Raw genomic sequence first — 21746 nt, 5'->3', positions numbered from 1 at the left:
TATTATCTCATTGACCCTTCACAGCAGTACTCTGCAATAAAACTATAATTTACCCCATTATTCAATGAGGATTAAGAGCTTTAGACGGTGGACTAACTCCAAGCAGATTAGTTTGATTTCAGATCTCAATCATGTAGTCACTGTCACTGAACCACGATAATTTTTGTCATGTTAAAGCAGTATGAGGATTTATAAGATAGAAAAAACATTCAACCCCCAGATTTGGTCAGATCTGTTGCATGAAACTCATTAGATATTCTTTTGTCTGCAGTGTTGGATGAAACAATATTATTATGCATTGTATGGTGCAGTTTAGCCACAATCACATTTTTCAAAATTGCAGACATAAGCAAGTAATTGTACTACTGTCCTAAAATGTTCAAAGAATAAAACAGTCATAACATAAAAGAGAAATTTAGTCCCCAATTCAAGTGAAACCTTCCTTTATTACCCCCTACCTTCCTTTTTGTTTTGACGGGAACCCATGTATTGGTTTTATGGATAGAAAGGAATGAATACTATGTTGCTAAATATATCACTGACAATGGTTTTCAAGTTGAATGTTTGAATTCTTAAGCTAAATGAGCAGTCAGTGCCTAAATTTTACTAGTAAAAAGATATGGAAGCATTTTTTTTGTTAATTCTCACTTGAGGAGTGAGGATATTTTTCCCATTGATTTTTAGAGAGAGTGGAAGGGAGGGGGAGGGGAGAGAGAAAGGAGAGAAAGACACATTGATTGGTTGCCTCCTGCTCGAGCCCAACCAGGTCCAGAGATTGAACCTGCAACCAAGGTATATGAATCAAACCCGTGACCCTTCAGTGTGCTAGCTGGTGCTCTAACCATTGAGCAAAATCAGCCATAGCTGGAAGCATTTTTAATATGCTATTATTTACTTCTCATTTAGGAATGCCAGAGAATTTTCAGCAGCCTCCTATTCTGAAACAGTAGATTTTATAAAAATAGACAAAAAATAAGTTATTCATACAAATCAATATGAATTGTTATCTTAATGAATTGTTAAAAATTCTACTCTCAAAATTTTCAAAATTATAATCTAAGTCATTTTACCTTTAATTAAAAAATATTTACTATGTGAACACATGACGGGGACAGGATTAGTCATCTTTCCTGTTTACTTAGGAAATGATATTGAATGTATACTACTAATTAAGAAACTCTAATATAATAAATAATAAAAAGAGTTTCTGTTTATGAAGTTACTTGTACAATCCAAGTTAGGTTCACATCCATTCACCTGCTGTCAAAGTTTTGTGTATTTTTTAAAAAAATATTTTTATAGATTTCAGAGATGAAGGGAGAGGGAGAACAAGATAGAAACATCAATGATGAGAGAGAATCAAGCCTGCAACCAGGCACGTGCCCTTGACCGTAATCGAATCCAGGACCCTTCAGTCTGCAGGCCGACGCTCTATCCACTGAGCCAAACCAGCTAGGGCCTGTCAAAGTTTATCTAAGATTTAAATCAAGTAGCTCAAGAGCTGACCCCTTCACTCTCTTCAAAGGCCATCTTCTCTTAAAATGTTAGGGCTGAAAGGAATTTGTCTCATGTTTACTATTGGATCAGAGCAGGCCAAACTTGACTTTTGTGATGCTGCCAACTCCGAACTCCATTATCTATGTTGTGATCTGCTTTGATTTTGCCACTTTTTTAACTTTCATTATTTCCCCTAACACAGTTAAAATGAGGAGGATGTTTGGGGAAAAATACCCTTTGCCCAAGTTTTGAAGAAAACAAGGAATGTTAAACACCACTTTCCTAAGAAATACAACTACTATACCCCAACACAGCCTCTGATCACAGGACCTGGCTTTTAAAAATCATCTTGGGATTCCACTTCCTTATATGTTTCAACCCATTCCTCTTTTTAGGATCTCAACCAAAATCCCTGGAAAATCTTTTTGTTGGAATATATGTAACTAGATGATCTAGTTATGCCTGAAGGATCTTGTGTTTTGTGGCTATGAAGATCTGTTAGTAAATTCCCCTACACTTAGAGAAATAGAAAAACATTTCCTCTTGTTGGATCAGTGGGCTCAAATGGCAACCAATTTTCACACTAACTTTTCTTCAGTTATACGAAGTTAACAATAATTTAGTTAAATCAATAAATATGTTATATGTATTAAAAACTCTGATGAGGAGAGGGTTGAAGGTAAGAAGGTAATTTAAATTTAATTTACTTTATTAGATCATGTGTGAAGATAGAGGATTAGAAATAGGCATGAAAAGAAGAGAGGGCTTCCTAGGTCTTGATTGATTGGACATGGGACTGAAGGAGAAAGTAATTCCAAAGGTCAATTTGAAGTTTTGAGCATCTTCAGGTACTGTTACAGGATAAGAGAGGGGTTCATCTCCCCCAGTTGCTAGTAGAAGTGGGATTCTTGGAATAAGCATTTCTGGAAGCCCCCGTGGGAGGATGAACATTGTAGAAAGTTTTATATACATGGAACTACACCCAGGGTTTCTGAAGTCCCATTTTCCTTAGTACAGTCATAAAAGAAATAGAGCTCAGCTGGGGTTTTAGTAGAGCTCAAATCAGAGCCAGTGTCCAGAGTTTCCTTTCCATGTGGGAGCCATATCTAATCCAGCATCAGGGTTAGCTTAGCTTGTGTTTCCCGCTGCAGATCGTTAGTACATTGCACACGGGGTCTGCCTGGCTCTGGGCTGTACTGGTGAATGCAAGGAAGCAGAAGCAAAAGAGCCCAAGGAGTCAGGAGTCATGAGCCAAGAGTAACAAGAGAGAGCAACAAGAGAGAGAATTCCTTTGTTAAGGAGGATTATGCACTCCCAAACTTTCATGGGCTTGCAGTGGCCACACTCATTCTTGCCAACCATCTCTGTCCTCAGGTGTGATTGACAAGCAAGTACCTTCCCTATGACACCCCACATTTACTGGGCATGTATTTATGTTCCCTGGGGAGTGCAAAGTTGCAGCTTCCTAGTGAAGCTGCCCAAATGACGTGCTATAATTTCTGGCTTTCCCTTTTTTCTTTCCTATTATTAATAAGTAGCTAATTACAATGATATCAGTACCATTGTCAGACAATGAAGGTCAGGTGACAGGTCCAGTTCAAGGGGAAAGAACATTATGAATTAGAACGGACTTAACACTATCTGAGTGAAAATGCACATCAGGCTGTGGAGATGTGGGAGGAGAGCCCAGGAGAGAAGCTGACATTTGTGATGTAAATTTGTGTTTCATCAACCTGGGTGACAGTTGAAATCCTGAGGATGAATGGGTTTGGGGAAAGAGTGTGGAGAAAAATAGAAGAGCCTGACGATTAGTTAACACCTATTTCTACTTAGCTCTTTTCATATGCTACTAGAGGTGTGTGTAAGCTTAGCTCAGCAATGACTGGGGAATGTATCTATATGAAAAGGCTTTCAAGAAGAATGAAATGTTAATCTGCAGAGAATAGATTTTTTTTCTGTAAACACAGTATTCATATAATAGCTTAAATATTTTAATAAATCTATGTTATAATAGTTATTTAAATACTAACTGTGTATCAAGTGATGCTGTACATATAACTCATTTATCCTTGTAAATGCTTTATCACATAGGTAATAGCATCATTTTTTGTCAATACCCTTTTACAAAGAAAAAACCAAGACACAGACATCTTGAGTAACTTCTCCAAGGTCATGTTGCTATTCAGTGGTGTAGCGGGTACCTGAACCCAAGTAGTCTGGTTCCAAATATACACTTTTACCACTCTTCTCCACTGCCCTCATATAAAACCATCCCTACACAACAATCTTTGATAGATTGGTCCTGCTTTTAAGTAGTCACACGGTTATTCTGTTTTATGTGAAGAAAATAAGACTTTTTTTTAGGGCTACTTTTTGACAAGTTGCTCAATAGGTTATGGATATTTCTCTTCATATTTCTAACAGTCTGGCAGATAGTGTCTGGTTTGATCAAAATGTATCAGTGCACCATGTTGAACAGGAACAAAGGAGAATGCAGCACAGCAAAATGATCTTCTGGGGTTGACTGCATGCAGACCTGTTGTTAAGCTCAAAAGCAGTGCTGCCTCTTTAAAATAATAAAATGTTTATATTATAAACAAGGCCTAGTAATGAACACTAATTTAATGTATCCATGAATTAAGCCCAAATTGTCAATGGTATTTTTACTAAGGGTGGGATAATACTCTTTACCAACACACCTATTTTCTTTTGATTAAGTAATTAGGAGACTGGAGAGTAGTTTTTTTTCTAAGTTTCTCAGATTAATTATACCTATGTATTTTCTCTTAGTGCAGACTTGGACTAGCTGCACATCACAATATAATGTTCAGTGATTGTAACAATAAGTCACTGAACAACCATTTCTGGTCAATGTCTCAAGCTATGTTTAGATCATGGCAGAAAATGTGGAGGATAGCACAAGGACACCCAAGGCAAGACTGTGAGTAAAATTCAGAAAACCAGAGGTGAAAATGGGGTAAAGTTGTGAAATGCCAAGAATAAGAGTTCAAGATAGAGCATGGATACAAAAACTGATAAATACTAAGTAGTATGAACACATGGGAACCAAACTCAGAGGATGATTATAGGGCAGAAGCCAGGTGAATGTTGTATCATTTCACAAACATGTTACCTAACCTATGCTAGACATGTGAGACACAGAAATGACTGTACTTTTTCCAGTCCTTTAGCATTTATACTTGGATCCCTTTCCACTTGGAACTGGCATGGTTACCCAAGTGCTTCTAGGAAGTGATGTTTCTTATTTGTAGGCTCTCTACCTTAAGATTGTGAGATAGTGATGTTCTTTGCTTTGTATTTTTGTTTATTTCTTGTGTATTTTTGGGCAGGTTGTTTTCCTTTCTTTAAGCTTTGCAAATCATTTTATTTTATTTCATGTAGGTTGTTTTTCAAGGTCAAGTGGTTTCAACTCATGAACAGGATGAAGTTATAGCTATTGATGATATATCTTTCAGTTCAGGCTGCTTGCCTGCAAATGGTAAGAACTTTTTATCATTTTGATCCTCATTGTGTAGAATAAATTCAGTGCAATACAAACTTTTTAATGACTTTGATCTGCTCTTTATTTTTGCCTGATGTTTTAGAGTGTCCTGTTATCCATTGTGTAATAAATTGTCTAACAATAACTAGATCTATGCCAGTAGTGAATATAGGCTATTCTTCACTGCCTCTGATGCTATAAAGAGTTGAAGGGAATAATTTAGTTTCAGATTTGAAACCTCGTAGCAGTGTTTACACTGGCTAGTTATATCTTACCAAGAGAACTCTGTGCTTTCTAGCAAAATGAGAGAAAACTGGCCTCCACAGACTTGAAATTGAGTTCTTACAGAGTTGATGTGATCATTACATTGAGAGACATAATGGAGATATTAATTATAATTTGTTTTCTAGTTAAACTGAGATAGCTACATTGATAAACCACATATATCAGATCCAAAAATGATCCATATTGGTCCCTTAATTATATTAATTGAACTAGAGGCCCATTGCATGAAGATTCATGCAATAGGCCTTCCTTTCCCTGGCTTCACTCCTAGCTGCCCGGGAGCCTGCAAGTCCTCCCTCCTGGCTGTAGCACTGTTCCTGTAGCTTCTTCCGCCCCCCGCCTTCCTCCTCATAGCAGGCGTCCTGCCCCACCAGCAGCTCTGTGCCTGCATATGCAAATTAGTTCTTCATCTTTGTTGGATTAATTTGCATACTCACTCCTGATAGGCGTTACGGAGTTATGGTCAATTTGCATATTTCTCTTTTATTAGTGTAGATAGTATTCAATTCCCCATTCACATTGTTATCAATAGAAAATAGCAATGTTAAAATTTAATTTGGTTAGGTAAAATGAATGTAGTTTAAGAATCAGCAATAATTATATATATGTGAGATAGTTGACAGAATTTTTTTCCTTCCTAAATTTTATTTTATTGTAGTATGATTTATCAGAATAAAGATAGTTACTTTTTAGAGAGGATTCCAAGTTCTAATTTGGTGTAAAGATATGGTAATTATAGTAAATATTTTAAGAACAGAAGAGATGGATTGGTCTACTTGAGAGAAACCAAGGAATCTTGATAAATGGTGTCTGTATTGTGCTTGGATTTTAAACAGCACTCCTACTTATAGGATAAGGGCCTACAAATATGTAGCACCCAGAACAAGATAGGAGTTGATGACATTGGAACACATAAAGGTCTCTTTCATCTTTGCAATATTTGTGCTCAGCATATCTTAGCTAAGAAATCACTATATGATAAATTGAATATAGATAAATTGAAATGGAGAACTTCAAGGGGACAGAATATAACTCACTCATTTCTAGGAGTAAATAATTGAAGTATAAACTTCAATGCCTTGTCACCAAATGAAGATAACATTTTTAGGCTTATCAGAAGGAATGCAATATATCAGTATAGAACACATGGTTAACTTCAGGCAAAGCAAACTCTAGTGACTACTTTGCTATTTATATCTCCCCCAATATGCCTTCCTCTGTTAACCAGCATGGTATTCCTGGGTCTAGAGCACAGCCAGCTTATGCTTAATTTTTAATGAGACTCTGGCTCCAGACCTTGATCACTTCATCAGTGTCTTGATATATCTCAGCTTCATAGTTTCTGCAGAAACTGGAGTCCACCAAAGTAATCCCTAACTAGTCCTAATCATTGGCCATTCTAGCTAATCACTCTCAAAGGTGAGTGAGACAATAAAGTCAGCTATTGGTTGGACTTTATGAACTGTTAGGAATTTAGGAATGGGCTGCTGTCATTGAAATTATTTGCATTACAAATTTACACAGGAGCATGCTGGGGTTGTGTTTTGGAATTGAAATCACCTGTAACAGTACTCTACTATTGTTTCAAACATGAACTTTCTCTCCACATTTGGCCCTGGGAACCAAAGCCATTTCCCTAATTACCCAAGATACATATACTGGGTCAAAGGCCAATGTAAATGCACCACAATAAATTACAAAAGACAAATGCCAAGTCTTTTAGTAAGCACTCAGAAGAGCTCTATAGAATTATTATAGAAGTAAAAAAGCAATAGTAATAGAAGTAAGAGCATCAGAAAGTTGGACATTAAAGGAAAAGTTGTGGTCAAATAGAAAAATATTTCAGCCTACAATTTCTACGATAATAGTTTTAGATAATGTTACCATATTGTTTTTGAGATGGTGTGAAAATAAAGTTCACAAAAGTTGAGGCATGAGTTTTAAAGCTAAATATTGGCTAGACCTTTCACATGGATATTAAATTGATACAAAATTTTAAAATTTGGGGCTAAAGAAGAGAACTTAAAAAAAAAAATCCAAGACTGAAGTCTTCGGTGAATATGGAAAGCAGTATGGATGAGTATGGATGACACAGGACAATAAATTGGGTATCATGAGCCAAGACGTTTTTATACATGGAAGAATAAATCAGTTGTGTAGGAGAAACAATGGGGATTTAGAGAAATGGCAAAATTAATTTTGGGCCTTGTGTTATATGGGGCATTGGAAAAGGATGTCAGCCCTTGGGAAAGGTACAACGGAAGTGATCTTATGGAAAAAGCTAGTATTCAGGTAAGGTCACATCATGTGTTCTTTAGAAGTGAGTGTGCAGAAAGTTTTGTATTTTGTTTCTCAGAGTGAACAGTGAGGGGAAAACAGTGCTAGGAGTATTAATAATGGAGAAACAGGATAAAGCATGATGGGATAGAATTGGCATTTGGATAGAATTGCATTTTGCAAATGGCAAGAATGTGAGAGATGGTAAAATTATGTAACATTAAATTTCCAAATGAGGCTCTCCAGTCAAGTTCAGGCACTATCATTATAGACTAAATTTAGGTAATCTTCAGAATTACATGGAGGAGTGATTGATTCTAGGCTTCACTACAGACCTGCTAGAAGGGAATCACTGAGGATGGGGACTATATTTTAAATAATGTTCTCAGGACATTTTTTGTGAAGCTAGCCAATCTCAGGTTTAAGATTAGAACTAATATTTGGGATGCTATTCTTATGTTGATTATTATACTTGACAATGACTGCCCTGGGTCAGAGCTAGCTATCTAGAATCAGAGGTTTCTTTCTCATGCAGTCCTGGTGATTATGGTCAGGATAGGGAAGCATCAGAGACGTTAGGCAAAGCCAATGCAACATGTTCTGTATATCTCCATCAGAAAATCCTACTCCAGTGGAAGGTAGAGTTAAAAATGTATTTGGATGCAAAAACAGAAATGTTCTCTTAGGTGACTTAAGAAAATAGAGGAGACAGGTAGTTATGGTATAGTTTCTTCAATACACCACATTAAATACTATTTAGTACTAATTATTAAAGTCAGGGAACAAGGGATTTCCTTGGTATTTGCCTGATGCTTGTCATTTGATGGTCACCAAATGACTGTTGAAGCTCTGTACATTTCACAGGACAGGAAAAAGGAAGAAATGGGAAAAGTCCATGTTTTTGACCATTTCATTGGCTAGACAATTTTCACAGACTTCCATTCTCCAGCACTGTGAGAAAATAAATATCTATTGTTTAAATCACGTGTTCACACCTCCCAGTATATGGAACTTTGTTGTGGCAGCCCAAGTAAATTAAGATGTCTACTAATCATCCTACCTAATAAAATGGTAATATGTAAATTACCATCACTCCACTACGCCCATGATTGGGCCAGAGGGAGGCGCAGGGGGCGGGACTTGGGGTGGCTGGGGTAGCCGATTGGGCCGGTTGGACGCTGAGCTCGCGTTGCCAGTGGCAGCGCGAGCTCAGCATCTGCACCATGGCTGTGCTGCGGCACAGAAGGGGCCTCTGGGGCAGCGAGCTCACGTCCCGCCGCGGACCATCAAAAGCGGGGGAGCTGGGTGCCTGTCTGCTCTGGCACCAGGCCTTTCAGAAGCCTCCGGTGGAGGCTTCTGAAAGGCCTGGTGCACCAGAGGACAGGCACCCAGCTCCACCACGATCGAAAGCGAAAGCGTGTAGGGGACCCTACATGCACTGGGCCTCTAGTGATAAATAATATGTTAATACAATATATTAAAAATCAAAATTAATGAAAAAATCAATATCAATAATGAACAAAATTTAAAATTATTGAATAAAGACAGGATTAGTATTGAAATTTTCAGGCTCTGATTTGGATTGGTCATGTACTACTGGGGCCACAAAACAAAAATTAAGAATTTTAAAACAATTGAAATCATATAAAATATATCCTCTGACCAAAATGAAATTAAATTATAAATCTGAGAAATCCACAATTATTTGGAAACTAAATTATACACATTTAAATAAAACATACTTCAAAATAGCCAAGTATTTTGAAGTGAATTAAAATGAAAATATAATACTAAAATTTGTGTAATACAGCTAATGCAGAGCTTAGAGGGAAATTAATAGGTATAAGCTTATTATTAGGAAAGAAGAAAGATCCCAAAGCAATAATTTAACTATCCATATAAATCAAGTAGAAAAAGAACATGTTAAAGCTAAGTCACTTAATAATGGAATTAAAAATGGGAAATAATAGAAAAAATCATTAAAACGAAAAGTTGGTTCTTTGAAAAGGTAAATAAAATTGGCAAAATTCTAGCCTGTTCAAGAAAGAGAGTAGACACATATTAAAAATATCAGGAGTGAAACAGGGGCTAACATTAAAGACTCTTCAGATATTAAAAAGAATAACAGTGAAGGAATACAACAAATAACTCTCTGAACATAAATTCAACAATTTATATGAAATGAACAAATTCTTTGAAAGTCACAAGCAACCAAAGTCACTGAAGAAGAAATTGATAATCTGAATAATTTTATATTTATTAAGTAAATAGAACTCATAGTGAAAATCTTGTTAAAGAGAACTCCAGGACCACATGGTTGTAGTGGAAAATTGTATTGAATATTTAGGAGAGAAATAACACCAGTTTTATATTTTCTATTCCAGAAAATAGAAGTGAACACTTGTCATCTTATTCTGTAAGAGTGGCTTTACCCTAATCCCCAAACTAGACAAAAATATTATAAGAATACTAACCACCAACATTTCTATCACAAAAAAATCTTTACTAAAATATTAGCAAATAGAATCCAGTAATATATAAAAAAGATAACACACCACAATCATTGGGAAATGCAAGACTAGTTCAATGTTTGTAAAGCAATCACTGTAATTCACCATGGTGACAGACTAAAGAAAATAAGCACATGATGATATCAATAGATTCATAAAAGCATTTGAGAGCACTCAACATACTGTCATGATTAAAAACCTCAGCAAAGTATGAACATCTTTAATGGAATAAAGGGCATGTACAAAAACTCAACAGCTAACATCAGACATAATGATGAAAAGATGAATGCTTTACCCCTAAAACTGAGAACCAAGCAATGATGTCCATTCTTAACACTTCTTTTCAATAGGAAGTCGTAGCCAATGCAATAAGGCAAGACACATAAGTAAAGCATGCAAGTGGAGCAGAAGGAATAAATCTATTCATATCTGCAAATAACACAGTTGTCTAAAACAATATATCATAGAATTTATATTTCAAAAAGCTTCTAGAACTAGTAAATGAATTTATCATAGTAGTAGGATGTAAGGTCAGTATAAAATCAATATTATATTTCTATAGTATGGCAATGAATAATTAGAACTCTGTTAGAAAAATGGTGCTATTTGTAATACAATCAAAGTAAAGTTTTGCATATAAATCTAACAAAATTTATGCTGGATCAGTTTTTTGAAAACTCCCAAACATTGGTGAATGACATCAAAGAAGACCTGACTCAATAAGTGGAATTTAATGAATTTGCAGATACTGGCTCTCTGTTTGGTAAAATTCATAGAATACCAAAAAATATTAATATTACCATATGTAAATTAAAAGGAAAATTTTAAAGTAACTTATTAATTTTAATTTTTAAAATTTATCTTTATTGTTGAAAGTTTTACAGATGTCTTCCCATTTCCACCCCATTCACCCCCTCCTCCCTACTCCTACCACCTCCCCAGGTCTTTTAAAGTTGGAAAAATTTTGATAGTGAGATTGTATTACATAGATTAAGTGTAGTATTATCTTTAGAGGGGAAAAAATAACTTTATTATTTTATTATATGTACTTTTTACTATTGAAATGTCAATGACTTTCTTCATAAAAATGTTGGATATAAGTATTTTAATGGTTTCTGAACATTTTGCAAGGTGTACAATAAAACTAAATTCTTTTTATAATATTAAAGAACTATTTTAGACTATTTTCACATCTTCAAACAGTAAATTACCGATTTTCTCAACACATAAACATTCACTGTACTTTCATTGAATAGGAGGATCTCTGTAAACTTTGCCCACGTAGCAAGTATGGAAGAAAAAAAAAAATCAAGGTTTGTGACTGTGACTAAATAAGAAAGTGCTTAATCACTGCTTCTTTAATAACATTAACCCGTGAATAAAGGCTTATTATAATTTTTATAAAGATTGAATGCTGTGGCCCATACTCAGAATATTTTGAATATTCTGTGAATATTTTTAGATTGGTCTGCCTTTGTCAAATATATAAATACCTCAAATATACAAATCATCTCTTAATGAGAATCTGCATGATGCATATGTTTTATCCAGTACAGTTAAATAACTAAGAACCTAAGTACCTTTTTCATCTTATTAACTTCTAGCTACCCTTTAAGATCTAATAACTGTTCACTGAAATCCATTACCAATTTCTAATTTAAGAAAATTGACAAAGAGATTGCCTAAAGCCCCTGGAGTCAAAAGTGAATGTTGATAACTTACTGTAGTGACCTTGAGAATTCCTTCTCTACCAGTGGGAGTCTGGCCAGTTTCACATAACCTGCTTGTACAAGATTAGATGTGAAGGATGGCAGGCTCTAGACATGTGGCCTCATTGGTATAGAGACCTTAAAATGTTTGGCAAAGCTTCATCCTACTGATCATGTATCATTAATGGAGAATTAAAAAAACACAAAATAATTTTCTACAAGTAGATTGTGGTGCATGTTAGAATGAGAGAGAAAAAGTGTGAGGAGGGAGATAAAATGAATATTACCATAAATACAAATAATTGACATTTTAAATAGTTCTGAGCTCTGGATAAATGCGCTAAATAAAAAATGATGTCCACGATATTAAGTGAATGACAACTTATACCCCCACACCATTGTGTTTATGCTTGTAAATTCTAGTTTTGGAGCCAAAGGTAACAAAAGTGGTTGACATTGATGAAATATATTTAATATCAATAGGTATAAGCTAGATTCTTAATTCTTGCAATTTATACTTGCCTGTTTTGCTATTTTTGTTTACAGTACCTTTGTTGTTGTTTTTTTGTCTTGTATAAATAGTGAAAAACTAGAGATAATATACAACATTTAAACTATAGCCAATATTTAATTATGTAGCTGTAAGGGGGAGAAGATTTGTAGCTATTAAACGAAACTATAGAAATTACAGTTTTGTTTCATGGTAACTGTTATTGTGCCATGTTAGTTTCATTTATTGCCCACACTCCCTTAATTGCATATGCAGTTTTATTTTTAGTGGCTCTTCCATTCAGGAGGCTTAGAACATTAATCATTTGTAAGCTTTCATCATGAAAAAACAGATTATGGATGTTATTTGCAAATCATTTTCATAACCAATTGCTTCAATTTTATTTCAAATAAAAATGCAAATAATTTACATAGAGTATATGACATTTAAAATTTTTTGTCAAATTTTTCTTAAGTTATTTATTTATCCATTCACTAATTAAGTATATAATGAGCACATATATTGTGCCAAAGAAGTTTTTTAGACATTGGGGAGACAGCAGCAAAAATAACAAACAAACAGTAATTCCTGCATCCACGGAACTTAAATTTTAGTCAGACGGAGAAAGACATTAAGCAAATAAACAAAAAATATATTTTATTTCAAGTGGTGATATGTGCTATGGGTAACAATAAACCAGAAAACCAAGATAAGAAGTGCTACAAGTGAGGGTGAGATGAAGTTTTAGAGTAGTCAGGCATGGTTACATGGAGATCATAGTTACTGTGCAAAAAAGCCAAGTTGTTGAGTGAGCAAGTGATGTGTATACTGGAAGTACCATAAATGCAGAGTTTCTGAGGATGAACATGGTTTATATGAGGATGATCATGGTAAAGACTTTTGTGTTTACTTCATGAAGGTTAGAAAGCCAGGGAAGGGTTTTGAGCAGAGGACACATGATCTGACTCACATATTGGGAGAAAGGCAGAAACAAGAAGGCAAAATAAGAAGTTATTATTGTAATCCACAAAGAATGCTGTTACCTTCAACAGTGGTAGTGGAGGTGGTAGGATACAGTCATATTCTTAATGTGTTTTCTAAACAAAGCAAAGATATGCTGATGGATGGTGTTATTACAGTAAGAGAGACGGAGATGACTGCACATTTCTTGCCTAATTTATAAGGGTGGAGTTGTCATGAACTGCAATGGGAAAGAATGTGGCAGGAGAAAGTTTGGGTAGAGAAAATGAGAACTTTAGTTTTAGAAAAGCAGATGTCTTTGAAGGAGCCAAGTCATCAGGATGATATTTATATTGTAATCCAATAAAAGGTCTGGGCATCCTATCTAATAAAAGAGTAATATGCAAATTGACCATACCTCTGCTATACCCACAAGCCACGCCCACCAGCCAATCATGAGCAAGTATGCAAATTAACCCAACCAAGATGGCTGTGGCCATGGAGTGAGCAGGAGACTTGGGTTTCCCCGGCAATGGAGGAAGCCAAGTTTCCGCACACCCTGGCTGGCCCTGGACTCCACTCAAGGCTACAAAGTTTCAATTATAGAAGATAAAGAAATCCCAACAAAAATGGCAGCAGCCACAGAGCTGGAGAGAGCAGGAGGCTTGAGTTGCCCCTGGCGATGGAGGAAGCCAAGCTTCTGCAGCCCTGGCCTGCCTTGGCCTCTGCTCAAGGCTACAAAGTTTCAATTATAGAAGATAAATAAATCCCAACAAAAATGGCTGTGGCCACGGAGCAAGCAGGAGGCTTGGCTCCGCTCAAGGCTACAAAGTTTCAATTATAGACGATAAATAAATCCCAGATACCAGGGCCTCTGCTTGGGTCACTGGGGGGTGTGGTCGGCCTGCAAACCACCACAGGCCCCTCGCCCAGGCCACCCCATGCCCCAAGGGAACCCCCACCCTGATCCGGGACACCCTTCAGGGCAAACCAGCTGGCCCCCACCTGTGCACCAGGCCTCTATCCTCCTATCTAATAAAAGAGTAATATGCAAATTGACCATCACTCTAACACACAAGATGGCTGCCCCCATGTGGACACAAGATAGCCAGCAGGGGAGGGCAGTTGGGAGGGACCAGGCCTTCAAGGGAGGGCAGTTGTAGGCATTCAGGCCAGCAGGGGAGGGCAGTTGAGAGGGACCAGGCCTGCAAGGGAGGGCAGTTGGGGGCAATCAAGCCTGCAGAGGAGGGCAGTTAGGGGTGACCAGGCTGGCAGAGGAGGGAAGTTGGGGGTGACTGGACCTGCAGGGAAGGGCAGTTGTGGGGGGGACCCAGGCCTGCAGGGGAGGATAGTTAGGAGTGACCAGGCCTGCAGGGGAGGGCAGTTAGAGGCAAACAGGCTGGCAGGGGAGCAGTTAGGCATCAATCAGGCTGGCAGGGGAGTGGTTAGGGGGTGATCAGGCTGGCAGGCAGAAGCGGTTAGGGGCAATCAGGAAGGCAGGCAGGCAAGCAGTTGGGAGCCAGCAGTCCTGGATTGTGAAAGGGATGTCCCAGATTGGAGAGGGTGCAGGCTGGGCTGAGGGACACACCCCCACCATGCACGAATTTTGTGCACCAGGCCTCTAGTACTACTCTATGTCAGGTATGTTGGGGAGGGAAAATTAAATACTAGATTTAGCAATATAGAGATCAGCCTTTACATATGCAGTTCCAGTGGAGTGGTGGGGTAAAAAAAGAAGGAATAAAGTTCTGATACATGTTACAACAAGAACGAACCTTTAAAACATTAAATGCTAAGTTGAAGTCAAACACAAAAGGCCAATATTGTATGATTCCATTTACTAGTATATGGAATGTACTGGGCAAATCCATATAGATAGAAAGCATATTACTGGTTGCTAGAGGTTTGTGGGATGAGGGAGGAGAGAATGGGGAGTGACTGTTAATGGTTATGGGTGTTTTCTTTTTGTATAATGAAAATGTTTTGGAATTAGCTACTGATGATGATTGTAGAACATTGTAAATGTACTAACAGCCATTGAATTGTATATTTACAAATGGTTAAAATGAATTTAATGTTATGTGACTCTTACCTCAATAAAAAGATTTTTGACAAAAACCTTATTGGAACGGATTCAAGAAAAAATGAGGGGGGGGGCAAATTGGTGTGGAGTCAGTGAGAATATGAAAAACTTAGACAAGTTAGTTGGAGGGGCTTGTAGGGTAGGAAGTTTCCTTAGGATGGGTGAAATTTTGGCCACTTAGTGTACTGAAGCTATTTCCAAGAGGACATGCTAGTGTAAAGGAGAAGAGGAAATTGCTGGAATGATTTCTTAGTTAGGCAAGAAGAGATACATTTACTATATGAGTGAATGAAAGGAGTGGGCTTAGAGTGGAGCATGGCTAGTTGACCCACATTACAGGAGGAAAGTCATGTGGACAGCTGTGTAGGTAGATTGATGGCGGCACTTGTTAGTTTTCTTCTGATTTTTCCTATGAAATGTGAAGCAAGATGATTAGCTGAGAATGATGAGGTGGAATGAAGGATGATTAACTGAAATGAAAGAGGAGGTGGAAATTTAAGGAGGGGGAATAGTGTCTAGGAATAGAGTAAAAGGAAAGAATTAGAAAAATGTAGTATGGCATTGCCATGATGCAATGAAATGAGTAGTCATGAATATGTAATTTTAATCATCATGATTGTGGGCCTCTCTTCACTCAAGTTCTGCTGCATAGATGTAAATGGAGTAGGTGGTGGGTTTTTGTAGATCCAAGCCTATCCATAGTGATGCTATCAACTAGGAGTGCGTGGGGCACTCACCTGGGCCCTTACTACTTGTGGCGGCTCCTGCAGACATTTCCCTGCCTGGAGCCAAAGTTGTGACTGGACCAGCCCTTGTGGTGGTTGTTTTTAAGATTATAAGATGCACCTCAGCAACAACCGTCAAGGAAGTTTGAAAAAACAAGGTTCATTAGTCATAGGTCCTGGAGGCTCATCCGGGGCCATACATTTAGGTCATAGTGGGAGAGAGAGAGAGAGAAAGCAAAAGCGAAAGCTGGCCAGGGTTTCTGCCTTTATTGGAACCAAGGGTGGGGGACCTAGGGTTTTATGGGTCCACTCTTTATTGGTGAATTTTAAAAATAACAGCAGGGAAAGGAAAATCAGGGTCAGTCCAACAGTCCCTTATCTAGGTCAATCAAGGCTTTCTAAAATGGGAACTTCATGGGTTGGGGCTGCCTGGTTCTTTATCTAGTTGTGTAGCTGGCCATGTGTTTATTCGAGGGGATGTCTTTGAAATGGGTGCCTCAGTAATCAACAGCTTAATGTTAGGCACTTACACGACAATCAAAAAGCTAACTATCCGTTACTTGCACTATGTGGAGAATTGTACTTTTCAGTTTTTGCTCCAAGAGAATGGGGAAGCATGAGAAGAGCCAGGATGACTGGCTGTCTAACATCTGTAAAAAAGGAAGAGAGAACATGAGAGAGGATGAAAAGAATTGATAAGATTGTAGGACCATTAGCTGGTAAGGCCTGGTGCTGTCAAAACATTGTTGCAGTTGAGATATGAGAGGGAGTGAACTGGAACAATGGGGATGAAGGTTGTGGAGTGGGTCACCTGTAATTAAGATCAAGGAAATGTTATTAGTAATGAAAATCCTCCAAGGATTGGTGGCAGGGGTTGTTTTTCATCAGCGTTCTCCTTCACAATCACCAATAAGAAGAAATCAAGAAATGAAGAATAGAAGAAATGAAGATGAATATTGAAATGACAAAGAATGACAGTGAGAAAAGGGCTAATGCCATCAAGGATTGAGCTGTAGTGCTTAGTCTGTAAATGACTGCAACAAGCTGGCACAGAGAGTGAAACCCTTTGATGTCCAGAGATTCAAAGCTTGGTATTTAGGAAGCTGAGTGAGAATTATCTGGAAGTGGCTACTGGTACAGGAAGGACACCTATCCACTTTTAAGTTCTGTGTTGGGAGGGCTGTGGGAGGAAAGGAGGCACTGTTTGAAAGGGCTGCAGGGAAAATAGTTCCAGGGCAGATCCTGCTTCCAGTTAAAGAAGACACCACACGTTACATCTGATGTATGTACTGTTATCCTTTTAATAATATGCTGTTAGTTTTTATGTTCAGACAGGTTACTTTGGTGGGGATGAAATATTTGGTTTTAGCATTCAACACAGAGATCTGATTAAATCCCAGAAGCATTAGCCTGGTTTATATATCTTTTCTCTGTGTAATGGGTCCACCTAAGGGATGATGCTGCCATAAAGAAGATTTGGGTGGAGAATGCTTTGTAGAACGAGTGTTAATCCTATATAATAAAAGGCTAATATGCAAATCCACTGAATGGAGGAATGACCAGTTGCTATGATGTGCACTGACCACCAGGGTGCAGACGCTCAACACAGGAGTTGCCCCCTGGTGGTCAGCGCATTCTCACAGGGGAGCACCGCTCAGCCAGAAGCTGGGCTCATGGCTGGTGAGTGCAGCGGAGGTGGCAGGAGCTTCTCCTGCTTCTGTGGCAGTGCTAAGGATGTCCAACTGCCAGTTTAGGCCTGCTTCCCAAGGAGAGCGGACCTAAGCCATCAGTCGGACATCCTCTGAGGGCTCCTGGACTGCGAGAGGGTGCAGGCCAAGCTGAGGGACCCCCCCTGAGTGCACGAATTTCATGCACCAGGCCTCTAGTGTCTTAATAAATGAATAACTCCCCCTAGTTGCATCTGCATCTCACTCTTTAAATTTAATAGATGAAACTTTACCGTGTCAAGAAGCATCCGTCACCAAGCAGGAACTATGCCATCCTGATACAACTCTCTGCAGATCTGACTCTACAGATGCAGGATTAAGATGTAAGTGTTAAATTGGCATACCCACATTGTTGTGTGATCCATTCATGAGACTCAGATCCCTAATCCTATATAATAAAAGCCCAGTCAAGCATGAATCAACCAGTCGATAAGAGGTGTATTGACCACCTCTTGGTCCCTTTCCCCCCACCCAACCCCCCGCCTGCAGGCTCTGATCGCAGGATGGTGAATGGGGAACCACAGGGAACCGGAGTGGGTGGTGGCGGGGTGGGACTGGGGACTGGCGAGTGGGCAGAAGATGGCCCTGATCACAGGCTAGGCCTAGGGACCCTACCCGTGCATGATTTTGTGCTCTGGGCCTCTAGTAGGAATATAAGATACTCACTTGTTATTTGGTATTTGTTGACATTTATGCCCAAGTTTTAGCTGGAATGTTATTGGAAGATTGATTTATTCAACAAGTGAAATATATTAAATATATCAATTTAAGGTAATATTATTTTGTAAAACAGTTCCACTAAAGACCATTTTGGAATTTTATATGCAATGATTCTTTAAAATCTCAATGTGTTTATGAATAGTCAATGATATAAATAAAATTATTTCCATAAATTAGTTAAGGTCAGATATTATGCTATTTAAAAAATCAAAACCAAAGCACTTGTCCAAGGAAAGATAGAAAATTTTAATTTTTTATGGCAATGCAATGGTTCTCATTTAGGGGGATGCCCATCTGAGTGAACTGAAGAACTTGAAAAAATAGAATTGCTGGTTCATTCTAAGGTTTATTGAACCAAAATTTCCAGATATGAATTTGTGTGTAAACCCCAATGGCAGTAACCACTCTCATAGACAGTGAGAGTCCACCAGGATCTTTCTCGCCTCTCTTTAGTGTGTCAGCCCTGTGGATTTGAATTTGACACGTGTGGCTGGGCATCAGAAGCACCTGCTGGGCACATTTCCTGGTTGCGCACAAATGCAAGAAGAGTTCCTCCTTTAGAATCTACAACTCAGCAGGATCAAAGTAGTGATGATGAAGGTAGGAATAAAAAATAATATCTTTTATATATTATTTTTAGAATTGTACTTTATTGTTACTGTATACAGACATTTGATCAGGGTCTTGATGAACATACTGAGTATATTTTATTGAAAATATATTATGCCATAGACATTGAAAATAGGAAAATCAATAATTTCACTTGATTTAGGAAAAATTACACTAGGTTAATTAACTATTTTAACTATTTTAATTTGGTAAATTTTATTACTTTTTATCATCAGGAGATAATAGATTTTGCATGAACAACCACACACACACAAAAAAAAAGGTTTATCAACTCTATTAGCTCTCCCTATCCCTGCAGTATTGTCAATGAGTTTCTTCCTCTTATTCTAACACTAATTTGTTATTTCTGTGTGCTTTTCTCTTTATTGCCTTTTTTTTTTTTGGTAGGGGTATTGTTAGTTATTTTTAAAAAGTATAATTTAAAATTTCATTCCAGCAAAAACTAATCTACTTCCATGTAGATTTTATTGTCCCCATAGTTTTGCCTTTTCCAGAGTATCATATGGTTGGAGTCATAAAGTATAAAGCCTTTTGAGATTGGCTCCTGAGTAATATGCATTTTCATTTTCTCCATGTCTTTCAATGGGCTCAATAGCTTATGTCTTTTTAATGCTGAGTAATATTCCAATGTCTGGGTGAACCACAGTTTATCCATTCACCTACTGAGGATGTCTTGGTTGCTTTCAAGTTTTAGCAATTATGAATAAAGCTGCTCTAAACACCCATGTGCAGGTTTTTGTGTAGATCTACATTTTCAGCTCCTTTGGGTAAATACCATGGAGCACAATTGCTGAATCATATGGAAAAATATGGTTAGTTCTGTAAGAAAACATCAAACTATTTTCAAAAGTGTCTGTGCTCCCACCAGAAATGAATGATATTTCTGTTGTACTGCATCCTCTCCAGAATTCGGTGTTGCCAGTATTTGGGATTTTGGCCATTTTAATGGGTGTGTAATGGAATCTCATTGTTTACTTTTCATTTCCCTGATGACATATTATATGGAGCATTTTTATATGCATATTTGTCATCTGTATATCTTCTTCAGTTAGGTGTCTGTTAAAATCTTTGATTGTTAGTCTTTTATTTCTTTTTCTCACAGGCTTAGAAGCTTTGATTTATATATATTACTGGTAGCCCTGCGCATGAATCCGTGTGCCAGTAGCTCGCTACCACCCTCCAGTAGCTCTCCGCCTGCTGCCCCACCTTCCTGTAGCTCTCCTTGACCCCCTCTCCCCTGACCCCCCATAGCTTGCTGCCCCACCCTCCTGTAGCTCTCTGCTGCCTACTTGTAGCCAGTAGCTCGCTGCCACCCTCCAGTAGCTCTCCGCCTGCTGCCCCACCTTCCTGTAGCTCTCCTTGACCCCCTCTCCCCTGACCCCCCCATAGCTTGCTGCCCTTCTCCCTCCTGTAGCTTTCAGCCACCTGCTTGTAGCCAGTAGCTCGCTGCCGCCCTCCTGTAGCTGTCTGCCTGCTGCCCCACCCTCCTATAGCTCTCTGCTGCCCACTTATAGCCAGTAGCTCACTGCCACCCTCCAGTAGCTCTCCATCCACTGCCCCGGCCTCCTATAGCTCTCCCCACCCCCCTCCCCCCCACCCTCCCTCATAGCTTGCTGCCCTTCTCTCTCCTGTAGCTCTCTGCTGCCCACTTGTAGCCAGTAGATCACTGCTGCCCTTCTCTAGCTCTCCGCCCACTGCCCTGCCCTCCCGTGGCTCCCTCCACTCCCTCACCCCCCTATAGCTTGCTGCCCTGCCCCCTCCTGTAGCTCTCTGCCACCTACTTGTAGCTTGCTGCCCCACCCTCTTGCTGACCTGTGATCTGGTTGTTATGCGGTTGGTTGTTACGCTTTATGGCATAACAACCATTTGCATATTACATCTTTATTATATAGGACTAGTGGCCCGGTGCGTGAAATTTGTGCATGGGACGGGGTGTCCCTCAGCCTGGCTGGCACCCTCTCCAATCTGGGACTCCACAAAGGATGTCCTATTGCCGGTTTACAGGGATTGGGCCTAAACTGGCAGTTGGGCATCCCTCTCACAATCTGGGACTGCTGGCTCCTAACCGCTCACCTGCCTGCCTGCCTGATTGCCCCTAACCACTCTGCCTGCCGGCCTGCTCACCCCCAACTGCCCCCCCCCACCAGCCTGATCACTCACAACTGCCCTCCCATCCTGGCCTGATCACCCACAACTGCCCTTCCCTCTTGGCCTCTAACTGCCTCTACCTTGGCCCCGCCACCATGGCTTTGTCCAGAAGAATGTCCAGAAGGTCTCCTGGAAGGTCTCCTGGAAGGTCTCCTGGAAGGTCTCCCAATCTAATTAGCATATTACCCTTTCATTAGTATAGATAGAGGCCTGGTGCAGGGGTGGGGGCCAGCTGGTTTGCCCTGAAGGGTGTCCCGGATCAGGGTGGGGGTTCCCTTGGGGCATGGGGAAGCCTGGGTGAGGGGCCTGTGGTGGTTTGCAGGCCGGCCACGCTCCCATGGGGTGAGGGTCTCTGCTGGGGGGGGGGCGTGGCCAGCCTGGGTGAGGGGCTGAGGGCTGTTTGCAGGCTGGCCATGCCCCCAGCAGGGACTCTTACTCCATGGGGGCGTGGCCAACCTGAGTAAGGGGCTGAGGACCGTTTTT

At 39.2% G+C, this 21746-nt stretch overlaps 1 protein-coding gene across 1 annotated transcript in view; it reads left to right on the top strand.

Annotated features, from left to right (window-relative positions):
- The window catches only part of MALRD1 (MAM and LDL receptor class A domain containing 1), a gene marked incomplete at both ends in the record, with an annotated part of 625033 nt that overhangs the window by 45965 nt on the left and 557322 nt on the right, over positions 1–21746 (top strand). The window contains 3 exons of the mRNA XM_079776420.1: positions 4900–4996; positions 17987–18088; positions 18939–19085. Coding sequence (XP_079632546.1) covers positions 4900–4996; positions 17987–18088; positions 18939–19085 — 346 coding nt within the window. The remainder of the gene's footprint in view (positions 1–4899; positions 4997–17986; positions 18089–18938; positions 19086–21746) is intronic.

Source organism: Cnephaeus nilssonii, assembly GCF_951640355.1.
Source record: "Cnephaeus nilssonii genome assembly, chromosome: 1".
Lineage (NCBI taxonomy): Eukaryota > Metazoa > Chordata > Mammalia > Chiroptera > Vespertilionidae > Cnephaeus > Cnephaeus nilssonii.
This window is presented reverse-complemented; position numbering and strand designations above follow the sequence as displayed.